The 27,043-nt window shown below is 40.6% G+C and overlaps 1 protein-coding gene across 6 annotated transcripts in view; it reads left to right on the top strand.

The window, feature by feature from the left end:
* HECW2 (HECT, C2 and WW domain containing E3 ubiquitin protein ligase 2) overlaps positions 1 to 27,043 on the top strand; it is a 265,113-nt gene that overhangs the window by 187,089 nt on the left and 50,981 nt on the right. For 5 of the 6 annotated variants that reach the window (XM_073306249.1, XM_073306250.1, XM_073306253.1 and 2 more), the window contains 8 exons: positions 1,156 to 2,502; positions 5,128 to 5,223; positions 9,980 to 10,130; positions 10,529 to 10,632; positions 12,774 to 12,898; positions 15,113 to 15,298; positions 24,086 to 24,220; positions 25,821 to 25,923. In XM_073306249.1, the coding sequence (XP_073162350.1) occupies positions 1,156 to 2,502; positions 5,128 to 5,223; positions 9,980 to 10,130; positions 10,529 to 10,632; positions 12,774 to 12,898; positions 15,113 to 15,298; positions 24,086 to 24,220; positions 25,821 to 25,923 (2,247 nt within the window). The remainder of the gene's footprint in view (positions 1 to 1,155; positions 2,503 to 5,127; positions 5,224 to 9,979; positions 10,131 to 10,528; positions 10,633 to 12,773; positions 12,899 to 15,112; positions 15,299 to 24,085; positions 24,221 to 25,820; positions 25,924 to 27,043) is intronic. The other variant, XM_073306251.1, reaches the window with a different exon arrangement.

Raw genomic sequence — 27,043 nt, 5'->3', positions numbered from 1 at the left:
ACTAATTTTATCCTATTTATTTTCTACTTTTTTTTATTGCTGATATATTCAAACGTACTTGGCATACAAGTATTTTCATTGTAGGGAGATTAGTTGACCTCATACATTCTTTTCAATTCCTAAAGTGTAAAAATGTTTCTGAGGATATGTCTACACGGGAACTAGACATCACTGGCTGGCTCATGCCAACTGACTCAGGCTCATGGGGCGTGGGCTGTGGGGCTATTTCACTGCTGTGTAGGCTCGGGCTGGAGCCAGGCCTTAGGACCCTGAGAAGTAAGAGGGTCCCAGAGCTTGGGCTCCAGTCCGAGCCTGGAAGTCTACACAGCAACGAAACAGCCTGAGCCCCACAGGGCCAAGTCAGCTGGCACAGGTCAGCCACGGGTGTCTAGCTGCTGTGTAGACATACCCTGTGACCCTTCTCCCTCCCCAGGTTTCAGAGCCCAGGCTCCAGCCCCAGCTCAAACATCTCAACTGCTGGTTTTAGCCCTGTAGCACAAGTCTCACAAGTCTGAGTCAGTTGACCCAGATTCTGAGACTCACTGCTGGGGTCATTTTTGAAGTGTAGACATACAGTTACTATCCATGGAACTTAGATCCTCCTTTTCTAAAGAGAAAAAAACCTAAGTAAATATAAAACTGTTCTGTGCAGAGTGTCATATTTGTACAGGTTGTGACTGCCTCATTTAATTTCAGATACTGGCTGCGGTGCATCTCGTTGCCTCATAAGGAGACTGTTGCAGTTAATGTGTCTCAAGTTCTGTGCAGATCTTGCTCTTAGGAACAAGAGCACAAACTTTAGAAAACTGTTTTTTATCAAAGCCAATTTTGGCAATGTGCTGAATATATAAGAGCAGGATGGGAGTCCTTTATAGTGATACTTCATGCATATTGTGTTTCCTTATTGTACAAAATAGGTTAAACTTAGATTGGGCGAAGTCTATAAATGTTGGTCCTGCATGAGTAGGAGTATAGATTTTTTTAAGTGTATTTTATTTTGTTTTTGGTTTTGTTTTTCACTTCACTGTTTGTATACAGCAAATGGGTATCTTAACAGAAGTGTGTTTTTATAGCATCGTGTTGTGCAGAGATATTAGAATGAACTGAACGAATATATTCATGTGTCTCATTCCCAGTCTTTGTGTTTCACTGCAGATGCTTCACCAGAAACAGTTGGTACTTTGCTAGGAGTGAACTCTGTGAATGGAGACTTAGGAAGCCCTTCTGATGATGAGGACTTGCCAGCAGGGAACCATGATGCACTTCCAATTTGTTTAAATGGCCCAATCCTTGATGAGTCTGTTGGAAATGCAGTCTCTACGCATTCTTTAAGGACTAGTACAACTCTAGAAATGGACCAGGAGGAGTTAACCTCTACTGCTGCAAGGTCATCACCTAACAGAGGTCGCCAGAACTCACTGAATGACTATCTGGATGCAATAGAACATAATAGTCATCCCAGACCTGGGACATCTGCCTGCAGTGAGCGTTCACTTGGGGCATCCCCGAAACTAAGGAGTAGTTTTCCTACTGACACGAGACTTAATGCAATGCTTCACATTGACTCGGATGAAGAGGAGCATGAGTTGCATAAAGATCTGGGTTTTCAGTCTTCCTTGGAAGAAGATGGCGGTTTAGTAATGTTTAATGGAGCTACAAGGGGTGTTGAAGGAAATTTTTTAAGTTACTCATCATCAAATCAGATAATGCAAGGTCTTGCAGAGGATGGGAAAGCACCAGCCCTTGAAAATCCTTTGCAGCCCTCTGATGACCAGCAGGAGACTCTCCAAGGGCTTCCACCATCAGAGTTAGCAGGAGAAGAAGGTGAAGGCCAGCCAGATTCTCAGAACAATCTGTCGGTAGAATGGGCTAGCAGTGAATTGGGTGCCTGTCAGGTGGCAGAGCAGCCTACTAGCAGTGCAGACACGGGAGCTTCAGACTCTGCAGTTGGTAGCAGAAGAGGTATTAGTGAAATGGAATCCATTGACCAAGGATCTGAACCTTCCCAGATATCCTCAGAAACTGAGCACAGCGATCCTGCTCGCACAGAAAGTGTCAGTGAGGTCAGTACCAGGCCAGAAGGAGAGAGTGATGTGGAAGGGGCGGACAGTTCCTGCAATGAAAGTGTGACTACACGTCTCTCCTCAGTTGAAACTCGGTGTTCTTCTTTTGAAAGTGCCAGGTTTTCTGAGACTCCTGCCTTTTCTTCTCAGGAAGAGGAAGAGGGAGCTTGTGCCACCCATGTGACCAGAAGCGAGCCTGCTACAGAAACACAGGACTCTGTGTGCACTCCTGGCTCTTTACCTGCGGTGCGGTTACCCAGCACTCAAGAGGAGGCTCGGCAGCTAGCTGAATTACAGGATAGAGATGACTCCGAAGAAATTTGGCAGAGGAGGAGTCTGCAGGCTGCAGCAGCAAGTAGCCAGTGTCAGGATGAAGAAACTGGAGGGGCCCAAGCTGCTTGCGAGGAGGGAGCTACACAAGTTGAAGGAGCTACTGGAGGTAATTACTATGGTAGTCAATAAATGGGGCTGTTTTATAAGTGAGAAGTCTTTTCTGCAGTCATTAGAAGAGTTGTTTAAAAATACTTAATTCATAAAAATTTCAAAATAGTTCTGTTCTTGGTGGGTTTTGAAATAGTCTGATTTAAAAAAAAACATTTAAATAGTATTTTAATCAATTTGTTATGGTTTTGAAAATCAGATTTAAAAAAAATTGAAATGGAAAGTGTTGTATCTTGGAAAAGAAACCACATCCTGTTACTGTGTTGGCTAATCAAAATTATTAATGAGGGGAAAAACAAACCAGAAAACTAATAAATGAGAAATTGAGCTCCTGGCACTTTTATTGTTTTGGGGAAAGGGGAAAACAAATCTTTATGCATCTGTCATAAATATAAAGGGAAGGATAAACACCTTTAAATCCCTCCTGGCCAGAGGAAAAACCCTTTCACCTGTAAAGGGTTAAGAAGCTAAGACAACCTCGCTGGCACCTGATCAAAATGACCAATGAGGAGACAAGATCCTTTCAAAGCTGGGGGGGGGGAAGACAAAGGGTTCTCTCTATCTGTGTGTTCTTTTTGCCGGGACCAGAGCAGGAATGCAGGTCAGAACTCCTGTAAAAAGTCAGTAAGCAATCTAGTTAGATATGCGTTAGATTCTGTTTTGTTTAAATGGCTGATAAAATAAGTTGTGCTGAATGGAATGTATATTCCTGGTTTTGTGTCTTTTTGTAACTTAAGGTTTAGCCTAGAGGGATTCTCTGTGTTTTGAATCTGATTACTCTGTAAGGTATTTACCATCCTGATTTTACAGAGGTGATTCTTTTACTTTTTCTTTAGTTAAAATTCTTCTTTTAAGAACCTGATTGCTTTTTCATTGTTCTTAAGATCCAAGGGTTTGGGTCTGTGTTCACCTATGCAAATTGGTGAGGATTTTTATCAAGCCTTCCCCAGAAAAGGGGGTGTAGGGCTTGGGGGGATTTTAGGGGGAAAGACATTTCCAAGTGCACTCTTTCCCTGTTATATTTGTTAAACGCTTGGTGGTGGCAGCAATAAAGTCCAGGGACAAAAGGTAAAATAGTTTGTACCTTTGGAATGTTTTAACCTAAGCTGGTAAAAATAAGCTTGTGGGGGTTTTTCATGCAGGTCCCAACATCTGTACCCTAGAGTTTATGATGTGTCAAGGATCCTTCTCCACTCTAAAGTGCAAAGAGGAAAAAAGCTCTATTTTTTAAAGAATTATTTATCAGATTTAAAGCTGATTCCCCTCTCATTTACAAATTCTGACCTGCTCAAACATGTCTGTCCGTGGGAAGAGATTTCATACATTCATTCTATTTACAACAATTACTTGTAAAGCTAATTTAGGATATAAAAATTGCATGTCATACCTAACTTCAGTGTAAGTAGTAATATATTGTAATAAATAACTTGTCCCTAGTCATAATTTACCATGTATTCATTCACTTCCTTTTTCTGGTGATGAAGTGGGACTCTTGGGAGTTCCTTGGTAGCACTTCACCGCCATATTTGAGGAGGCCTGGGATGACCGCCAGCCTCTGATGGAGTTGATCACATGCTGGATACTGTTACAGTAAGTCATCCCTGCCAGTGAAGGCTTATCTGAAGTACATCAAATACTTTTGAAGAATAACATTTAGACTTCTGAATGTACCAGATTGCACCAAAATATCCCTGGAAACAATATTCCCAGACTCTCTCAGAATCCTCACACGCCACCTACACAGAGAGTGAAATCCCAGCCCCATTAAAGTCAATGGAAGTTTTGTCATTTGACTCCAGTAGTGCCAGGATTTCACCCAGAGTGTACAAGTTGTGTATACTTTTAGTATGGTTGGTATATTTTTCAGCAACAATGTGTACATCTTTCCAGTGAAGTGCACTTAGTTACATAAGGAAAAGGAGTACTTGTGGCACCTTAGAGACTAACAAATTTATTTGAGCATAAGCTTTCATGAGCTACAGCTCACTTTGTCAGATGCATGTTCACGAAAGCTTATGCTCAAATAAATTGGTTAGTCTCTAAGGTGCCACAAGTACTCCTTTTCTTTTTTGCAGATACAGACTAACACGGCTGCTACTCTGAAACCTGTCAATTAGTAATATAAGAAATCTTGACAAATGGCATTCTCTCCCCCCATTTAAGGGAACAAACCAATAAGTAGAATCCTTTATCCCTTCTCTCACTGAGCAGCCCTCACCCCTTGCTTACGTGACTAAGAGAAATTATTTTTGTGGGAGATCTTGTTAAAGTATGTTCAACAGACCTCTGTTGTCCTACTATCCAGACACTAAGAGCCAAATTCCCTTGTAGTGTAAATTTGCATGATTCTACTGAAATCAGTGGAGTTGCAGCCATGAACCCCAATATAGAACTTGGCCTTAAGATCTTAAAGCAGCAGTTACTGTATTTAAATTGGGTTTCCGCAGTGGTTCCATGTGGTCTGCATGCTGTCTGAGGGGCCAGATGTGAGTTGGTGCCCCCTCTGAGACTTGAAATTACAGACGGAATCCAAGTTCACTGTGCCGCTCAATTCAGAGGTCACTCAACAGCTTCTTAGCACTGAATGAAAAAATAGCAGAATGTCTTCTCTGTTTATTTCTAGGTTCCCAAGCCAATGGCCACCAGACTTTGAGGTCTCTACCTTCAGTACGTCAGGATGCTAGCCGATATCAGAGAGTGGATGAGGCTCTGCCACCAAGTGAGATTCTGTTTTACTTTAATCAAAATGTTCAGGATATGAGCTACTCTAGGAGTAATATGGCCCTGTAATTCAACGAGAACGAAGCTCAGCAGAGGAGTTCTATGTGGGGAACAAGGCTATGAAATGTTTTGTAAGAGAGACTGTTCGGTTTAGGAAGTACCACAATGTGCTATGCTGATTAAACCTCTTGTGGTCGTCCACTAAATGAAATTGGTAGAGAGGTATGGGGGAAAGAAACTGCCTTTTCAACTTGTGATCCAGATGAGTGGTGATGTGGGGTGATGTGCTGTGGTAAGGGCTAGGAAGCAAAGATATCCAAGGACTCTGGAAGCTGTGGAGTACTTCAAAGCTGGTGGAGATTTACACTGAAATAACGTAACTCCACGACACACAGTGCTAACTGGAGTTCTAGGATCAGTTGGAAAGCGAGAACTTGAAGCTTTAGCCTTCCTGCTTTCAGCTGTTGTGTCATGGGATATATTTATTATTCACGGGATGCAGTAGGTGTAGGGCGCTAATGTTCTCATTGCTGATGGATCCAAAGAGCGATCATTAGTGGAATGGTGATACAATTAGTTGTGAAAAGAAATTAAACAGTTGTTATTTTAATTGTTTTTGTTTTGTGGAGGACATGAAGACACTCTGGACATAGTTTAATATCTCGGTTTATTTTAACTATTGGATGCCTCTAAATTGGCTTAGAAATCGTTACTCAATATTGTAGATGTGGCTAGCACGTTGCTTTCAATTACTTGACTAATGCACATGAATAACCCTGGCCCAGTGATAACCCAGTCAGTATTAAATATTTGAAGGGGAAGGATTATATCATCTACCTGTACACTGCTAGTGGGGAAACATTGTTTACCCCCACTCCCTCCCCACCCCAAATATGGAGGCCAATTACCAACATCACCTTCGTAGACAATCACTAACCTATATCAGCCCTGACTACTTATTCTTTGTTTCCCAAGGGGTGGTGAGAGTAGGCAGGTGGTTTTGAAGACTGATGTCAAACAGCAGAAAAGAAACTCCCTTTGACTTTAATGGGATCAGGATTTTTCCCCATTTAATTTAATAAAAAGTAAGATATTAATCTTGCCATATGGAATAGGATTGTGTTGGCATTAGTAACGAGACACCTCAGAGGAGTACTGTATGAAGCCCATTATCCTCTTGCTACAGTTTGATTCTGTTACAACAAATGGTCATGATAGTGTTGTCATTCAAAAATCCCCAACTACCAGGTCAGCCAAAGAGAATGTTAGCACCCTACACCTTAATTTAAAATTTCTCATAACACAGTATCTCTTTTCAGAGTCCTGCCTGGGGGAGATAAGTATTTTTGGCATTTTCATCACTTTTCTCACTGACAAGATACAGGACATTTACAGGAAATATTTAGATGAGATCAAGTCAAGATATAATAAATTAGAAACATTTGAGAGGTGGCTTTTATACTGCAGTGATGTATATACAAACTGCTTATTTTTCTCATAAGCTGTGTCTGCTATAATTGTTACCTTTCAAAAAAAATCTCATAATATTTACATTTTGTTTTGCAATATAATATTGCAACACTGTCATTTACTAGGAGGGTGTGTGTGTGTTTGTACCGAATACTGAGCCTTGATATTCCCTCCCTCCTCCCTGCCTCTATACTTCTATAAATATTTAGAGGAAAAAAAAATCAAGGCACAGTGCAAGGGTATATACAGATTATCCATGTGCTGCTATGAATAAAACTTAAACCAGAAAAAAACACTAAATGCCATCTGGATTCAGTTTTTCTGTCTGCAAATGTGCTTGAATGTTACATTATTAATATTGTGATGTTATCTGGAGCAACACTCACTGTAATGGAACATGCTTATTCAGTCAAAGGTTGTGGGCAGCGTACCACAGTCTCAAGGTGCTTTGGGATACGTTCTTGGTGGTGTTGCTTCAAGCTGAGACAGAAGAAAAATAGTTATTCCAGTTGCCATATAGATGATGATCAAAAATTAGAAAAATATATATTATTTATGCAATATACATATACCATATGCTGATTTTACAAATTACTCACTGTATTAATAGGGAAAGCAAAAAACAGATGACCTGGTATTCTAAAACCTTGATTAACTGCATAGAAACTATGCAAATTCACTGTACTTCCAAGCTTTTGTTTTAAAAATATATTTTTGTAAGCACGTTTGCATCCAGTTTAATTGATAGAAGGAGGCAGTAATCTGAATGGTTGCCTCAGTAATGACTTTGCAGTCTCAGTGCATCGCAGCAGTTAAGCCTGTGCTTAACTTGAAGAAAATAGACTAGTTACATACTTAAAGTTAATCATATTCACAAGTGCTTTTCCGGAATGGGATTTTAACACTCTTAGCACAACACTGTTCAGCTGCAACTTGATTTGAAGAAAGGAGTGGAGAATATATGTGCTAAATAGAGGCAAATTTCCCTCTAGAAAGGCCTTTTTCACCTGAATATAAAATCTCTATATACTCTGAAATATCCTGAGAGGTAAACAAGCTTCTATGCAAGTAATTAAGGTTGTCTCCTTCCATTTATTTGTTGCTTTCCCTACGAATGTGCCTGGTTGTTTTCCACAGTCTCTTGTTAGTACTCTACTGTGTGTGTGAATTCTGCTAAGGGATGCTTAGCTGATTGTGGTTTTTCATTTATCATAGTAATACACTGCAGCACTGGAAGAGCATTTAATATAATCTTTCCTCTCTAAAGAGTAATTTATCACAATGAAATACACATTATGTATCATTAACTAATCTGCCTATTTTTGACAGCTGAAAAAACCGACCACTAGGTATCAAAATCAAAACAACTAGTTAAGATTTACAAAGGTCACCTCTGTTCTATAAAGGTGCAATTCAGGGCTTGTCTACACTACTGTACTGGGTCGATCTAAGATAAGCAACTTCAGCTATGTGAATAGCGTAGCTGAAGTTGATGTACTTAGATCTACTTATCGCAGTGTCTTCACTGCGGTAAGTCGACAGCCGACGCTCTCCTGTCGACTCCGCTTGTGCTCCTCGTTCTGGTGGAGTACCGGAGTTGACGAGAGAGCGCTCAGCTGTTGATTTATCGCGTCTGATAAATCCCCTCCTGCTGGATCGATCGCTGCCCACTGATCTGATAGGTAGTGTAGACAAGCCCTGAAGTTCTGCTTAAATCTATATATTCGGGCTTAAATGGAGCTCATTTGGTGCATGGAACTTGACCTGGCCTTCTGACCTGCCGTAAACTTCAATGACTGCATCACAGCATACTGCAGATGAAGTGAGTGAACCCAAATATCTTGAATTGTTTAATTTGGGATTCACACTCTGTAATGTTTTGGGGTACAAACCCACTGAGAGGTTGTGTCACTGTCTGCCCTGTAATCCTGAGTGCCTTAAATGTTCTGTTGCTGTAGCTCACATCCAGGGCACCAGCAGACAAGCATGCAGTTCCCTTGTGTCTGGGTGCTGTGAAGCCTTGGTTCAGCACTCTGACCCCAGTAGCCTGCCTACAACACAACCTGTGGTTACTACTTGCAGGGTGACACCAACATACACCCCAGTCCTGAATTTCCCAAAACTGTCTGGCTGCCGGGAAGCATCCAGCCCTCCTCTGGAACACTTAAGGAAGCAGTAAGGTTTATTGCTTCTTTAAAGAGACAAAAGTACAGCTTATTACTTTAATCAGAGTTAACTATCACTTCAGTTCAAACACAGTGCTGGGTTCATTAAGTTTAAAAGTAAAACAAATGTATGCACAGAAGAGCACAGGTTAAGTGATACTGAGTTAAAATTAAAGGACGCAAGCAAATAAAAGTGAAAACACTCACCGAGCAAGATAGTCTTTGTTCAAGAAGGTCTTTCTTTCACCCACAGTCTTCTTTCCAAATTTTTACTGACTGGCCTGGCTAGGACCCCTCACAGAGGTCAAATCACTTGGTTTCTTTGTCTCCTTATGGTGAAGGATAATTTAGATGGTTGCTTCCCCTTTCATATAGTCCAGTGACCCTCTGAAATGTATTCTTCTGAAGGCTATCCCCAAATAAAGTTAATTAGTTCATGCTCAGTAAACGAGCCATGGGTTCTGGAAGATAAGGCTCTATGCTGGTTCCTCCTCTGCTGGTGATTGCTAAAGTGCAAATTATCTCTTCCTGCTGCCACCTACAATACAAATAAATAGCCCACTGAATTTGGCCACACCCTCTTTCCTTTTTTCTGGACAAAACCTGTTAATCCATTCCACCTTGCATGCTTGGTTTAAACACCTTTTAGTCACAGACTTTAAAGCATAATATCAATGAGTATCCATAATTTCACATACAGCATTGTCACATATATTTTACAATGATATTATTGACCAGTGTGGTGGTAGTTTTCAAATGATACCTCACAAGGCATATTTTGTACAAAACATCATTGCACTAGTGCATAGGGTGTGAACACACAGATTCTGCCGAGGGTCACACACTCCCTAGTCAGTGGAGCATCAGCACATATTGGATAATCCATATTACATGTGAATTCTGTAAAAACTCAGGACAGTGGGAGGCTGATTTGTGGAATAACATCTGAGAGAAGCCTGGGGTTTTAGCTATGAGTCATGTAGACAGAGGGCAATCAAAAAGTGCTGGATTGAAGGAATCTTGTAGAAGAGAAATAGAAACTCAGGACAATAGGTATAGTTTAAAAAGCAGCAAAATTTAAAGAAAAATCATACCTCATGACGATTTATTGCTGTTCAGACTGGGAGGCCCGAATCGACAGCCATGGGAGGATATTCTACGTGGATCATGTAAACAGAACAACAACATGGCAGCGACCCACAGCTCCTCCAGCCCCACAGATCCTCCAGAGGTCAAATTCTATACAGCAAATGGAGCAGCTGAATCGCCGGTAAGAATTGTTGTTGTCCGTGATTATTAAGTTTATAGTACCAAAAGTGTGCTTGGCATGAGGACTAGGTCCCAGCTGCTACCATGAGTAGCTCTGCGCCGTCTTTTGTAGACTAGTGTATCTTAAGTGTGGTTCTTCTGAATGTCCCCCTGAATCTGGATGCAGGCTACTATAATCTGTGTTCCATTAATGTTCAATGGCAACCTGGCCAAAAACAATGGGTAAGGAACCACAAAAATTCAGGCCACAGAAGGCTATGAATAATCAGACATCAGTAGATTTTAGGCTGCACGGGAGAAAAAGCAAATGAAACAAGCTTCAGTAGTTGAAGTTTCCTAGCGCCAGATGTAGGGTATATTCACCCTGTAGTGTATGTAAATCCAGTCTTGTAATTCTAGATATCAGAGTATTCGTCGAACGATGACTAATGATAGGCCTGAAGAGCACCCACATGCCATTGATGGAGCTGGAGAGGATACTGACTTCCATCATTCTAATGCAGGTAAAAATAAAACTGATGTCGATCAATGGAGAGTTCAGCCAATCAGCCATTTAGCGAGAGCAAGATAAGGAGAACCCTATTTTCTGTCTGCATAGAACTGGATCACCGTTTACTATCATTTACTGTCCTGTTTCTGCAGGCGATGGCTCGGCTTATTAGGACTTATTCAATCAGCATGTTGAAGAATTGTGTGTGTGTGTGTGTGTGTTTTTCAGCTTCTTTACTCTCTCACGTTAGGAAGCTATGTAAATGGCTAATGTAGGCCATTTGCATAAAAATGTTCTGCAGCTGTCAACTTTTTTAGTGATTAGTATTATTATTGGTGGCATAGAGAGAACAGCAGGCTATTCTGTAGTAATTCCTTTCACTCTGTTAATATGAATTCCCCTTCTTCTCTTGACTTCTGAGCTATTATCAGTGTTGCTTCTGTTGCTAATGTCAGGGAAGATGAGCTTAGAGTTTGAATGAATTAAACCAGCAGAATTATATATCTGAGAAGTAACCTGAATCCTCCATTTTGTCAGGCAATTTCAAGTCTGAAATTTTGAGGTTTTTCCATTGTTTTTCCATTGTTAAAGTTAACCCCTTGAAGCCAAAAGTCAGGGTCTTTCTCAGTGCATAATTTCATTATTGGCAATGGGGGGAGGGGCACAGGGACTGCTGGAGGTGCCAAGAAGCTAATTAGATGTTCTACTACTGACTTTCACAAAAGAAGTGATGAGAATGTCATCTGAGAATAAGGCAGCGTCCCTATGATGGACATACAGTGGGAGGAATTGAGGGAAATACTGCATGAGCAGTAGCTCTAAGAATCTTTTTCTCCTCTTATTCATCTCTCTTCTCTTCCATTTTTCAGAACTCCTTCAATGCCTGACATATTTTTCTCCATATTTGTTTCAGATAGTACCTTTGTTTCCCACTCTCCCCTCCTTTATTATGTTCCCTATCTTTCTCCATTTGCGTTTCTTTTCCTTCCTTCTTTTGTCTCTCTCCGATCACCCCCCCCTTCGAAGTCCCTGTTCTTCCCTCAGCTTTTATTCCCACTTAACACCTGTCCTTTCCCTCTTCCTGTCTCCTCTATTAAGTTATATACTCTAGTTTTTTAAAGTATAGTGTTCTTCCTAACGGAGCTCATTTGTCATTTACGGGTGGCTGGACTTCCCAGAATTAGTGAGGAAGGATGACCCTGTGCATATTGTCACACACATAAAAGAATGGGCTTGTGAAGGATGGAAGATGGCATGATTTTTGGTGGACCTGGGTACGATCATGATCCCAATCTATGTTTACAATCTCCCATCTACTTTAAAATCTGTATCCAAATCTCCTGTTTGTTTTAAAAGAGGCTTACTAGTTGCCCTTTCTAGTTGAAAGAATATAACAGATGATATCCATGGATCCTCTCCGGTTCATGATATTTGTGAGAAATCAATAAGCAAAAGCGGCTGCTCAAGGGACACCCAAATGTTTATCATATCCATCTGGAAACATGGAACTGAAATCGATTTCCGTACCCAACTTTTTCTTTCCTCCATTGTGTGAGCATTTTGGTTAAATACTGTACAACGGATCAGTGCTTCATTGCTGGCTATCTTGTAGTAGGAGAAGTGGAACATATAACAAATTACATTAATTTTATAAAAAGAAAAGGAGTACTTGTGGCACCTTAGAGACTAACCAGTTTATTAGAGCATAAGCTTTCATGAGCTACGTATTCACGTTGGTTGGCATTAAAAACAATCAGTATTTGTCTGCAGTTACAGCACAATGGTATCTGACACACCACAGTTGCCGCCTTTTCCATTTGTAGGAATATGGCTCTTGTATCCCAAGTACCATTGTGTGGTGACTGTGGGTAAATACTGATTTGTAAGAGCGGCACTTCTGTATATCTTACATCAGAAAACATTAAAAACTATTACTGCACTGTTACCCTGGAAACCTCTGATATCTTCAGCAAACATGCATTGATAAATTAGGATTATTTGAGGTACACTTATGTAGAGACTGTTTTAAGAACCAGAGAGAAATGTCCATCAAGGAATTATCATGAGTGTATAATGCAAATCAGTGTCATTGTTTGCAGTGAGGTTTTGTTAAAAGTTATTACTGGAAACCTTTGTCACTCACTTCATTGTTAGATTTCCGAAGGGAGAATGTTCTGCCTCACTCTACCTCCAGATCCAGGCTTACTTTATTGCTGCAGTCTCCTCCGGTGAAATTCCTTATCAGTCCAGAGTTCTTTACAGTGCTGCATTCTAACCCTGTGAGTACAGTGTATACCGACATGCAATTTCATAAATATATGTTGATAAATATGGGCACATCTGTGGTCTCTGTATTTTTCTTATATACAAAAATCTTACTCAATATTTTGAGGCTAAGATATGAAAAAGGAAACTATGTGATGAGCTACTCAGTATGGGGCATTTATTACTTTACTATTCAAACTGTGCATATCCATGAAAACACTGGAAAATTGGCAGTATACCAGCTGTTAAGTCAAGTCAAGGTTTTCGACTTCATCTGTGCTGCGGAACTGCAGCGTTTATTTGTTATGGGTCTGGTTCACCACTGCATTACATTAGATGTGCAGAAAACTAGAGTGATGCAATGGTGAATCTTTTTTTGTTTGTTTGTTTTGGTATTTTATTTATTTTATTTGTTTATTTACAGTGATAACTGTTAAAGAACCAGTATTTACCCATTTACCAACATGTTATTTGAGATGCTTCAGTTATTGTCTACTTTACACACAGTGAATCTCTGCATTATCAGATATCACTCCAGTAATGGTGGTAAATATTAACTTTGTAATGGCTTCTACCGTATACAGCATTGTAAGTGTATATGGCATTATACAATAGAGGGAAGGTGCCAAACAAATAAATCTGTGCCCTGAACAGCTTACAATCTACAGACATGACTGGTAAGTGTATTCAGGCAGATGTAGGAAATCCTACTGCTTTAGTGCGTTCTTTTGGAGCTGGATGTGTGTTCTTTTGGAGCTGGGTGTGATATACAAACTGCCCTTAGAGGCATTACAGTGCTTTAGTTTTTACTTTTGGCTTATCTGTTTGCCCAGTCTTATGTTGCAAAACATAACTAATGTGCTTCTTGCAACAGGTGATCCACCTATGAAGGGTTAAATACACCCCTGCAGATGGCCGGTTGTGTGCACTATTCAAGTTACATTATTTTGAGGATTTAAGTAGAGCATATTCATACTCACCTATTTTATATGAAAGTACATTAGAAATCATTGAATAAAAGAGGCCTCTTGTGTTGTTTTCCCCCATATTTGATTTAAAGTTTTCCCTATTTATTCTCCAATAGTCTCTTTCCTACATAGGTTTTTCTGTTCAGTATTTTTTCCTTGCATGTTATAAATAGAAATAATGTAATGAATACTTCACTGTTGCAAGTACTCCTGTTAATAATTCAGTGGCTTTAAAACTACTGGGCAGTGTTAGTTTTAATCGTATGGTGTGTGTATCGTTCCAATCAGCTGCATGGAATCTAGCCTGCATAGCTGCATCTTTAATTCATAAGGCAGGGGTCCATTTTTGTTTGATGAAAAAAAGGCATGTGTATTTCTGTGACTTTCATTCTTTTTGTTTATGTAGAGCTACAATCAAACACGCCAAGTGTCCTTTTAGAATCCAAGTAGGTCAAAACAATGTTAATGTCAATCCCTGGTGACTTTCCATAAAAGAATATAGTGCCATACTATAATACACTTTCAGTTTTGTTGCCAGGTACAATGGCTACATTATTCTATATATATTACCCTTAAGAGAATGCTTAAGAAGGCATTGTGAAGTCTCTGCAATTTAGGCCAATTTTACTGCTAGAAGAAGCAGTCATAACTATACCAACATCAGTGAAGTGGAATGCTGGAAAATATAGTTTGCACCTCATTGGGTGAATAGAGTCAGGCAATGAAGACTTCATGGCTTTTCTTCTGCTATTATTGTTCAGCTGGAAACAGTTTCCTTCAAAGTTTATTAGAGCTGCAGGCCATAAATTTACATTAGGAAGGCTGCCTTTGCAGGGAAAAAGAGCTAAATACTTTTGTTTGATTAAAATATAGATACTTTGGAAAAGCCTGCAAGAATAGAACATTTATGAACAAATATATTGGGAAATGTTTATTTAATAACTGCTTCCCATTCTGCTATTCTCTCTTTAATGTCCATTCTTCCATATTGCTGACTATTTATCTAATTGTCAGGGCCCCAGTTCAGCAAATCACTAAAGAACATGCATAACTTTAAACATGTGAGCAGTCCTGTTGAATTCAAGTGAGACTGCTCCTGGGCAAGGACCAGTGCCCACTGAACTCAGGCTTAAGTGCTTTGGGGTTCAAGTTATTATCCACTCATTGGAACGTAGGACACTCATCCAACTGTTGTCTGTCTATGTAGATGTTTAACTTCTTGTGTCCTTTCCTGAAATTATTTTACTATGAATTTTTCAGAGTGCCTACCGCATGTTTACAAACAACACGTGTTTGAAGCACATGATCACCAAAGTCCGGCGGGACACCCACCATTTTGAGCGTTACCAGCATAATCGAGATTTGGTGGGCTTCCTCAATATGTTTGCTAACAAACAGCTGGAGCTGCCGAGAGGTTGGGAAATGAAGCATGACCATCAGGGCAAGGTACCTGGAACACACATGTAATGCTGGTTGGATTTTGTCTTTGTAATGATGGGATTGAGGCATCTGCTCTTAAAAGCCTTCTAGATTTAAGGCTGTAGTTTGGCCACTTTAAAAGAATTAGGATCTTTTAACCCATCCTTTGAATTAGAAATGTTCATTGTCAGAAAAGTTATGATATTTATTTCAGAAGTAAAAGTTTAAATTTGTTCTGTGGTTCCTACATTAATTTTCCTTTTTTTTCAAGTTGGTGTGATATTGGATCTGCTTCTTTCCTTGGGAAAATATTATTGAATATTGTTGAGCAGGGGGCAATTACAGTTACTTTTTGTATGACCGTGACATTTGGAATTTTATATTCAATGCTAAGTAAACAAAAGTTAAGTTGAAGCTACCACTGGGAATTTTCAGTGGCCTTACATTGTACTAGTGCTACCTAGAGTGGCATTTTCTCCTTTGCATAGGTATAGGAAAGAATAAAAGTATACTAGAATTAACATGTGAGGGAGTGATAGTGATATCTATTTGGGTGAGAAATAAATGGTAATTAGGACTAGAGAGAGACAAGGTGGAGGAGGTAATATCTTTTGTTGGACTGCCTTCTGTTGGTCAGAGAGACAAGCTTTCAAGCTTCCAGACTTGTTCTTCAAGCCTGTGAAATGTACTCAGTGTCACAACTACATACGAGGTGGAACAGATTGTTTAGCATAAGTAGTTCACATATTTTAAAGGACCTTTCAAGGTGAAATGGCCAGTTAACATCTCTCCGGTCGTGGGGGTGGGGGTTATAAGCACCCAGATATAGGGTGAGCACTTTGTGAAAAGGGTTCACCCACAAGTGATGCAGTGTTTTTGTCTTTTATCATTGTATGAGTTCATTTCAGGAGCATAGTAATTGTCTGCTTTCACCTGCATAATTGTTGTTGGGACATTTAGTGTGCTGTAGGAAGTACATCACATGCTGTAATAGGCATGTGTAGGACTCATGGATTCTGAAAGGTGTGTTGTTGGGGGTGTTGATTGTTGTAGCAATGGAGACATGTCTGCAGGTTTCGCGTCTGTTGGTCTGGCAGGGTCTGGTGCTGCTCTGAGTTGAATCCTAGTCTGTGGGGTGCTTGCTTCTGATGATGAGCTTGGTGAGGTGGTGGGTTGTTTGAAAGCCAGAGAAGGGTTTCAGGGAAGATTTCTGTCAGGAAGTGGTTGTCATCAAGTATGGATTGTAACTATTTAATGATACTTTGTATGGGTTCTTTGCATGGGTGAGCTGGTAGGTGACAACTAAGGGTATAATAAACCTCCCTCCAACCATACTCCCTAGCTGTGACCTTTGACCCCACACTGGAACCAGTAGGAGGTATCCTTAAACAAGTACAGACCATATTTGATGGGGACCACATCCTGAAAGAAATCTTTCCTGAACCCTCTCTTCTGACCTGTAAGCAACCGCCCAACTCTCCAAGCTCATCATCAGACGCAAGCTTCATACAATCCAGGACCCACCAGCTCAAAGCAGCGCCAGAGCCTGCCAGAACATGAAGAAGAGCTCTGTGCAGCTCGAAAGCTTCTCTCTTTCACCAACAGAAGTTGATCCCATACAAGATATTACCTCACCCACCTTATCTCTAATATCCAGGAACCAACACAGCTTCAACAAAACTGCATGCAACAGTTAGGACTATAGTCTGACTAAGACAATAAGTGCCTATGTCTATAATTCTTGGCTATGTTTAGCCATGAATGTTTGCGTGTCCACATGAGTAATGTGCTTGACACCTGAAAGGAATACAAACAGACTCCAAACTGAAGGCAAGAAATATGCTTGAGGTATGTTGTTGTCTTGGATTTATTACTTTGCAGCTTTAAGGAAAACATTGTGTAAAAATGGTGGGGGAGATACAATTATTTTAACTTCCTTTTTCTTCCTCTTCCTCTCTGTCTCACTGATCCCTTCCCCTTAAATTTCCTGGAGTCCAGTTCTCTCCCTGAAGAATATGAGTAACTCCATTTTGAGTTCAGTAGGAGCTACTCATATCCTCCAGAGGGAGAATCAAACCCTGGATTTCTGTGTGTAGTACTTGGTGATCGTGATTAATGCAGCCGTAATAAAACACAGAGGAAGCACTGAGTAAAGCCTCAGAGGAAGCTCTTTATTTTGAAGTGTATTTTCTGTGTCCTAGCTCATGATTGCTGGTTCTCACCATTATGAATTGGCTTTTCCACAAGTAGTAGTTGCTTCCGCAGTGACCAGTGGAAGCTGAGTCACAGTAGAAAAATGTATTCAGTACAGTAGAGGAATCATAGCATGTGTATGACCTAAATGAGGGCTTGGTTGGCCTAAATTGTACCATGTGCATTGCTTGTCCAATACTTTTGCCACAATGCATAAATATATCTTCTACTTGCCTTAGTACTTGTGCTGATGGTGACCATACCTCATCTCTGTTGTGCTGCAATTAAAAAATTCTTTCTTTTTATTATGCTTTAACATACTTTTAAGGTGACAGCAGGTGAAAAATGAAACACATATCTCATGTGCACAAGTGAATTCTTGGATTTATATATCGTGATATAGAGGATGAATGACTGAGTGGGACCCTGCCAGTTAGAGGATATATGGATATTTTTCTTCATGACACAAATTATTAGGCCAATGGCGGTGAAGAAGATTAAAGTGTCTTATTTCACAGATCAGCAGCTAGAGCAGAGACAAAGAATGGGACAAGTGGGCTTTACTCCCCAGTAGATGCTGATGTTTCTTACATCTGCGCAATTGGCTGTGAATTGAGGTCCATTGATAGAACTCTGTGGGGAAGCTTAAGCAGAACTAGTTCTGAAATGCCTGTCTCTAAACTAAACAGCCTTCTCATATTTTTAAAAAAAAAAAGAATCTTTCCTGGATTTGCAAGCAAATCATACATAGAAAACCAGTGTATAAACAGAAAACTAGTGTATAAATAGTATGTGTTAGGGAATGTTAAAATAAAGTTGAACCTTGATGAAGTAACGTATTAAAACAAGCATTCACAGCCTTTATTTGAAATAACTTTTATTTAAAAATCTATAGTTCTTTGAGGGGGAAGGGATTTAATTTTTGGTCAAACCAAGATTCTGTCACTTTGCACAACTATTGTAAGTTTCCTGGCTGTACCTTGCCAGGACCAGTGATAGGAGTTTCTTTAAAATTAGGATTTTTTTTTTTAATGTGTGTGCACGTGTGTGCGTGCTCAGCTCAGTTTCCAGCTGTGGTGTCAGCATCCAGATTAGCCCAGAGACTTGAAGTTCCAATGACTTTCTTTAAGGAAGCTTCAGCGCAGTAAATCTGCATTTTATTATATTATAGACTGCTGCTGGCTGGCCTAAAAGCATTCATGCTTAATAAGACATGATCACCCTTAATATAATCTTTAAGCATAGTTTAAGTGGGTACAAAAAAGCATTATATGCGGTGTTAGATGGCTGCATTAATCAGAGAATTGGGCATCTGCAAGGAAGTTCTAAACAAGTAACTTTTTTCGTATCGAATCATTGTTTTTATTTGTTTTTCTAAATATACTCTATTATAAGGTTGGTACATTGAAGTCAGCCTTTGGAAGGTTGTCTTGCCTCCTTCAAAATACTGATAGATAGGGTTGGATAAAATAGATATCAGTGCCTGAAAAGAATTACTGGACACTTGCTAGTAAGAGAATTAAACCTATTAGCTGGGGCATAGATATCAAAGATGACATGGCCCATTCCCTCTGCCTCCTTGCAGAAATTTAAAAAGCCAATATTGAAATTGGTAAAACAGGTTCCATCCTGCTTACAGAGTAGTTTAGTATTCTTTAATGCCTGGATCCTGTGTAGCCAGTGTCACAAATGACATCACTGTTTTGCCAGGTAGACACCACTAGCCTGAGGCTCAAACATTGCCATTAGCAAAAACATTTCAAAATTCAACAGAGAAACATTATGCTTAATTTATACATTTATAGATATCTCAGCTGACCAAAACGTATATAGTTTTCCTGTATAAAGTTTGTCTCATCCCAGATACCAATTTGTAAGGCATATCTCTCTTTAGCTCCAGATTACCAGACAGCATCGTGACAGTCAGGGTCCTTAAGAGTTTTGGTGTCCTCTGCTGAACTATTCCCAATATGTTGGAGCCTCAGTTTCTTTTCCGTTCACATTTATTTAGTGAAAACTTCAAAACAGTAATCATAAATTATAGTCACAATAGGGACAGTACACAGATACAATCCCTCTCCCCTTTGACAACCCCCCCTTCCCAAATTCCAAACTTTCCACACCTCAAACCCATTGTCCTGAAAACTAAAAGGACAATTTGATATCGTAGTCCCATGCCATAGTCTGAAGCTTCTTTTGGTTCTCCTTTATGTCTTGTGAACTTTCCAGAAGTGACCCTATGCTCCCCACAATAGTAAATAATACTTATCTCTTCTATAGCATGACTCATGTTTTCTGTCTGTCTATTTTCATACAGCTTCTAAGAGGAACTCTGATTTCATCTTCAAGTGATTGCATATATCCATTCCACTGTGGGGTGAGGGGGGGTGTGTGCATGTCTCATGCACTGGTAACAGAAAGTTTTCCCTAATAGGGGTGGGCAGGCAGGTGCCCTACCTTACCTCATGCCTGGAATCAAGGATATAAAGGGTGGAGCGAACCACCGCATCCTCCTTCAGTTCCTTTTTTACCATCTATGGTCGGAGCATGTTGTTGTACTTTGGTAGTCTTTTGCCTTTAAATGTGTATGTAGTTAGTGTATAATTATCCATAGTAGTTAGTGGCACTCGTTTTTTCATCCAGTTGGGTGTTTGTTTTTGTTTTTTTCTTAAAGTTCATTTTTAATTGCTTTGGCTTGTCCAGGCTTTGCTTCAAGAAGCAGCTGTAAACCACAGTGTAAAACTGCCTCAGGCTTCTGGGGCACATGGCCACTTGTACATATGTGACACACAAGCCAAGATCCACCTCTTGTGTATGCAGGCATGGCTAAAACCTGTCTAGTGCCAGGAGGTACACCACCTGGGCAAGTTGGCATACATCCCAGCCTGAGTATTGTCATCCCTGGATGGATGGATCCCCCCAGGCATTGTGTTCAGGGCAGTCCCATTCTTACCAGTTCTCCCCTCAGTGACTTTCATAAATGGATGCTTCCATCATGGAGTGGGGAGCTGCAAGCTCAAGGTATGTGGTCTATTCACATGGCCAGGCTACACATAAATGTTCTCAAACTGTGAAGCAGCGTGCAACATTCTGAGCATGTCAGCAGTTCCTGTCACCCATTCATTCAGGTCAGGTGCTCATGGCGTGCACCACAGCTATGTTTTATGTAAACAAGCACCAAGTCAGACAACCTATGTCAGGAGGCAGTCAAGAAGTGGGATTTCAATATAAGGAATTATATAACTCCCAAGGCTTCACACCTGCTGATCTAAGCAGAGACCATGAACTCTAATGTGTCGGTATTTCAAGTTGTGGGAATTCCTCCAGTAGATATGTTTGCAACATGGTAGAACAGGGTATGCCCCCACTGTTGTTCCAAAGCTGGCCACAGTCAGGGTTCCATATCAGACACTTTCCTATTTCCATGAAACAATGATATACTATATGCTTACTCACCAGTACCTCTCATTCCCAGAGTGATATTGAAAGGCAAATAGAGGAAGGATGATCCTCATAGACCCAGCCTGACCAAGACAACCCTGTACTTTGATCTGCGCAGGCTGTCCCTTGCTTCTCCAGCTAGTCAAGGACTATAATCTTATAAAACCACAGTCAGGTGTTGCATCTCAACTCAACAAGTGCTTCACGTCAAGAGTTGGTTTCTTGTTGGTTAATGCCAGAAGTGGCATGCTGTTCAGCAGCGATCCAGAATATTCTGCTTACACCTTAGCTTCCTTACCATAAGTGGAAACACTACTCCATGTGGGTGACCCACCAATATGTGTCTCTTAATCTTCAATCTAGAAGATTTTGAACTCTGTTCTACACCTGAAAGAGTCAGATCTGTGTGCAGTGTAGTTGTAGCCGTGTCGGTCCCAGGATATTAGAGAGACAAGGTGCGTGAAAGAGACAAGCTTTTGTGACCTGAAGGAGAGCTCTGTGTGGCTCTCACCAACAGAAGTTGGTCCTAGGGAGGTAAAAGGTTAACCAGTTAATCTGCCTTAACTCTTAACCTCACGCCGGCCGACCAGCAGCACCACACCAGCTGGAGCGGGCCCAGCCGTGCCGCTTGGCACAACAGCACCGCCCGGCCAGAGAGGCCCTAGCCATGCCAGCGGATCGGCCCCAGTCCCAGCCGCACCGGCCTGCAGGATCAGCCTCACATGCTAAATCAGTTAACTGTTTAAACCACACATTTTAATAATTTAAACAGTTAACTTTTTAAATGGTATTTACATCCCTAGTTGGTCTAGTAAAAGATATTAGCTCACCCACTTTGTCTCTCTAAGAGTCAGATCTAGCAGTCAGCTTGATCAAGGTGCATCTGGCTGCAATTCCTACATGTCACACTTGTATTGGTGTAAGGACTATGTTCACTAATCCCATAGCAACCAGATTCCTGAAATGATTGAATAGGCTTTGCCCACTTATTTGGGATTTGGCCCTGCCTTAGGGCTTGAATTTTGTAGGCTTTTAAGGGGCTTCCATTCGAGTCCTTAGTCAGTTGTTCAGTGTTACATCTTTTGTCTAAAGTACTCTTCTTAGTAGCCATCGCCCCCACTATCAGCCAATATACTTACTGGTCTCTTTTCCAAAGCCACACGCTTAGAAAAATGAACAAAAGCTGCATACTCTGGATGTGTGCAGAACTCTGGCTTTTTATCTGGATAGAACAAAACTCCTCCAGGTTTCTTGTCAGCTCTTTGTTTCCTATGCAGAGAGAATGAGAGGTCATCCTGTGATGACACAGACTTTCTAAACGGATTACCAGCTGCATTTTTGTGTGCTATAATGCCAAACTTCTGACACCTCTTGAAAAACTGTCAGTGCATTCAACTAGAGCACATTTAGCATCTACTGGCTTTGTAGGAACCAGTCCTCTCGTTGATATTTCCAGGGTAGTGATGTGTATGTACCTTTGCTAGATATTATGAAATTATAACCGCCTCAAGGGGTGACATGAATGTTGGGAAAGCATTCCAACAGTCCCTCTTCAGATGGGACTCTGAGCCCCATCTCCATTGAAAACAGCTTGGGCGTCACCTCCACTGGAATGGACCTATGTAATCTCCTGAAAAAGGAAAAACTGTTGCTCTTCAAGATGTGTTGAATATATCCATTCTGTGACCTACCCTCCTTCCCCAGCACATCAAAGTCTCTCATTATGTGATTCTCATTCAAAGGAAGTGAAGGAGAGTTGGGGGAGTGGGTTCCACCCTTTATATCTTTAGATCCAGGCACAAGGAAGCCAGGTTACCCTTACAAGTACCGCTAGGGAAACTCTAGCATTGGTGCATGACATCTCCTCCACAGCCATGCACACAATAGAATGGACACGTGCAACGCATCTTGCAGAACAACACTTATGAGAAGATAAGTAGCCATTTTCCTCCTCAACAGCCAAAACTCCCAGCTGAGGAGAAGGCTGTCAGAATTGCGGGGCAGCCAGCTGGGGCAGGCGCAGATGCAGACTGGAGCAGCGGCATGAGCTAGAGCAGAGCAGACTGAAGTGGGAGTGAGCCCAGGAGCAGTAACAGGGGCTGAGGCATGAGCATAAGCAGGCTGTCAGAACTACAAGGCAGCTACTAGTTCTCCTGGCCAGGAAGTGACATTGAACAGACAGGAGGAACTGCTTCCCTTGGGAGCTGATGTACCTGCCTTGGGATCGCCTGGGTGGATTCTCAGTCTAGATATCCTTCTCCCCCTATGGTGCCACGTGTCTCCTTCACAGTGTCTGAAAATCCCCAAAAGCATGAGAATGGCAAGGAAATGGTTCCCAAGTGTGACACTAAAACTGGAACAAGTTTAAATTATCTTGGAATAGAGAGGGGGTTTTGGTTTTTTTTTTTTTTGCTCTAATTGTATTGCAGCTTGAGGCTTTTCGGGTTTAGGACCCATGATCACGTGGCCTTCTCTCAGCAAATGGCTAACCAGTCAATACTTGTCATTTCTTCTTATCCCAGGAAACCATTGGGCCTGCCTTAAATTCTTTTTTTATATTTTTGGCATCATCTTCTCTGTATCCCTGGTCGATTCTCTAAGTTGGCCTACCTAGAATAGTTCTAGCAGAAGGATGGTGAAAGCTCCTTTTAACCTATAATCACACTGTGTCCTCGAACATAATCATATGCTTGACGTGTACACACCCCATCTATATTTATAATGATATGATAAATAACTTGTTAAAGTGCAATGTTGTTGCCACTAAGTGACCTCCTTTTAGATGCATATAGATTAAATGAACTGGTGAATGTGCTCACATAACTTCTGTTAGACATTCACGTCCTCTTTTCTAGAAGAACAATCATGATTTGTCTTGGTATTTTCATGTTGTGGGCTATCTGAGGATCTCAAAATGCTGTATAAACATTAATGAATTAAATCTCATAAGTCTCCTGTGAGAGACAGACACATTATCCTTGTTTTACAGAAGGGGAAAACTGAGGCACAGTGAGATAATTTCCTAGAGTCTCAAAGCAGTGACTGGAACCCAGATCCTCCTGTGCTTTAACTCTCACACACTTTCTCTCCTGCCGGTGTACTTACTGCAGGAAGGTGTAGTTAGGAAGCTCCTAAGTTACAATGAATGTTGACTCTGAAATCTTCTTTTTCCTTTTCTAGGCTTTTTTTGTTGACCACAATTCCCGCACCACTACGTTCATTGACCCACGGCTTCCCTTGCAGAGTAGCAGGCCCACTAGTGCATTAGTGCATCGACAGCACTTAACCAGACAGCGCAGCCACAGTGCTGGTGAGGTAAGCCTGAACTGCTCCTCCTGTTACTTAGCTAACAAGGATTTCAGGATCATCCAGTTTTCACATCATTCCATTCAAACATTATTTTGTCAGTCGTTTAATGGTTCTGCCAGTGTGGTATCCACCTGCAAACGAAAGACGTTCTTGCCTTTTGAAAAGCCAATGATGGCCTTTATTGTACAAGGAAAGGTCTGATTTGATTAAGCTAATAATCTGATAGGATTTTATCTGCTGCTATTAAAGGGCAGTAACTCCATCAAACCACAGGAGGGCTCTTGAATACAGATTTCTTCACCAAACAGCCGTAGCCTGTTTTTTACTAGCACAGCAATTCACACTGACTTGGGAAGTGTCCAAGCAAGTAGGCGATTTAATTTAGAAAAACAAGTTTGTGTGCATGCACGCCTAAACATTATACTAAACGTTTTCCCATCTATTCCATGGTACTATAGACCAAGAAAGGTAAACATTCTTCTTACCACTGACAGAATGTCAGACCGTTAAATGTTGTGGTCCATATGATATTACACTAGTAATAATATAACCTTTTTAGAACATGGATTCTAAGTAGAAGTGCTTAAAACTCCTTATCTATAATATAAAAAATTCTGTATTTGGGTTCTGATTACAAAGCTCTTGAACTGTATTGTTTTCACTAGAAGGTTTTGAGTAAATTATGTCCTGACTGTAAGATATTTTTATGTTTATAAGCATATGCAAATACTGTAGGCTCATTCCTTGACTGTACTGAGTTTACCTTCACTGAAGTTGAGGAAAGGGGTGCGGAGGGTGATTCTAAGCCATGTTTCCACTCTCATTTAGGTCTGGTTAGGGACCAACACTGCACTCAGCATAATTTAGAGAAGCTAGAGGGCTGCTCTAATTTATGCTATCTGTGAGTAGCAACTGTAGCTGATGAGGGTCTGCCGGAATGCTTCCTTACTCCTTGCATGCATTTTCCCGGCTTCCCACCCCTGACATACCTTACTCGGGGGTGGCTGATGACGACCTGAGAATTCTCTTGCAGTGGGGGAAAACTGGTGCTGCCTCTTTAGGACAGCTTTCTGCCCTCTACACTCTGATACAATCTCTAATAATATGATGCAATCTGTAATTACATTATCATAAACTCTTTGTTCTTCCCTGCTATGTTCAGTGCACAGAATGGAGCGGGAATAAGTCAAAGGAATTAATAGTCATAATTAAAAGCAAAAAAACAATGGTAATGCAACAAGATCAAGCCCACAAAAGCAAGAAGTTGCTCTGACATTAAAGCGATTCCTAGTAGTGACCATAATCAAGTGTTGCTTTTCTGTGAAAAAGAATTCTGTACAAATAACACCTTCTTGCTCCCTGTGTGAGTTCAGAGTTCCATCTGCTCTATTTGGTGATACAAAATAATTTTGTTTTAGTGCTTTTTACTTGTGTGTGCCCTGCAGAATCCACCCAACTGAGAGAGTGTGAGCTGGATTCTAGTGCTTTTCTTAGTCATCATGAGAATTGTTTCCTGTCTTTTAGATCTAGGCCATGATGAAGAAGGTGTTTTTGTTTTGTTTTGTTATTTGCTTGGTGCTGACCATAATTACTACTGTACTTTTAGGTAGGAGAGGATTCCCGTCATTCAGGACCACCAGTTCTACCAAGACCGTCCAGCACGTTTAATACAGTCAGCAGGGCTCAGTACCAGGACATGGTTCCAGTGGGTATGTCAGGGCTTGGAGTTCTCTTGAGGGAAGTGTACTTTGATTTAACTGTGCATGTCTGTGTGCACTGCTGGGTTTTTCTAATTTTTGCTTTTACCGTATGTTATGGCTAGCTCTATCCGTTATCAATCCCTATCATGGAATTTCAATTTGTGTGCGTAATAGTGGAAAAACTTCCAGGCATGACCAATTTATTAATACCAAAATGTTTGCTAGTTAATGCAAAGGGTTTCTTGCATTAAATTTTCTAATTAACTTCCCCTCAGAAGTAACTAGAAGAGTTACAAATAGAGGGCCAGATTCTGTATTGACCTGGGCCCTATGTAGTCCCATTAATTTCAATACAAATACTAGGCTTTTATTTCAGAGGGCTTCCATGAGGTGTGAGGCACCTCAGAATTGGTCAGTAGCCTAAATTTTTTCTCAGTTACACACACACACCAAAGCCTTTTGTGATAATCGCCACTAAGAAAATAATTTAGTGCGCTGAATTAACAGGCATTGTGCAAAAAATCATGATTGATTGATCTGCTTGATCTTTGTTCAGTAGCACAGTCACCACAGATTTAAACTCCTTTCACTTGCTATGGACACTGTATATTTTTCAGGTTGAGCTTTTGGAGATGTTTTGAACAAAGATACTTTTAATTGCTGTTTAATAATTGACAGTGGAACAGGCACAAACACTTTGAGTGGGCCCTCGCTTCATAGGTGGAACCACTTTAGAGACATGAGTAAATATAAAATATTTATGTAATCTTTTTCTTTGTGATAGAACAAACAGTAAAAATAAAAACCATAAATGAAAAGATGGCCACTGCCAATTACATTTCAATAGCTTTTCGTTACTTTTGACTGTAATATTTGTCAGACCTTCTTAGAAGTTTCATTAGTGACTGCATCTTACTCCTGTATGGCACAATACAAGTTGTCTGCCAATCTGTCCAGCAGTAGGATTGCTATTGTCATAAAAAATGTGTGCAGCTGTGTAAACCATGTATGTTCAAATACATGCTGCAGAGCAGGAAGAAAAAATGATGCACTAGGTTTTAGTGCAACACATCATCATCATGGGTACTAGGAAGGAAGTTATAGTTCCCAGTGACAGAACTGGGGAGTT

The sequence above is a fragment of the Lepidochelys kempii genome, chromosome 11, assembly GCF_965140265.1.
Source record: "Lepidochelys kempii isolate rLepKem1 chromosome 11, rLepKem1.hap2, whole genome shotgun sequence".
NCBI lineage: Eukaryota > Metazoa > Chordata > Testudines > Cheloniidae > Lepidochelys > Lepidochelys kempii.
This window is presented reverse-complemented; position numbering and strand designations above follow the sequence as displayed.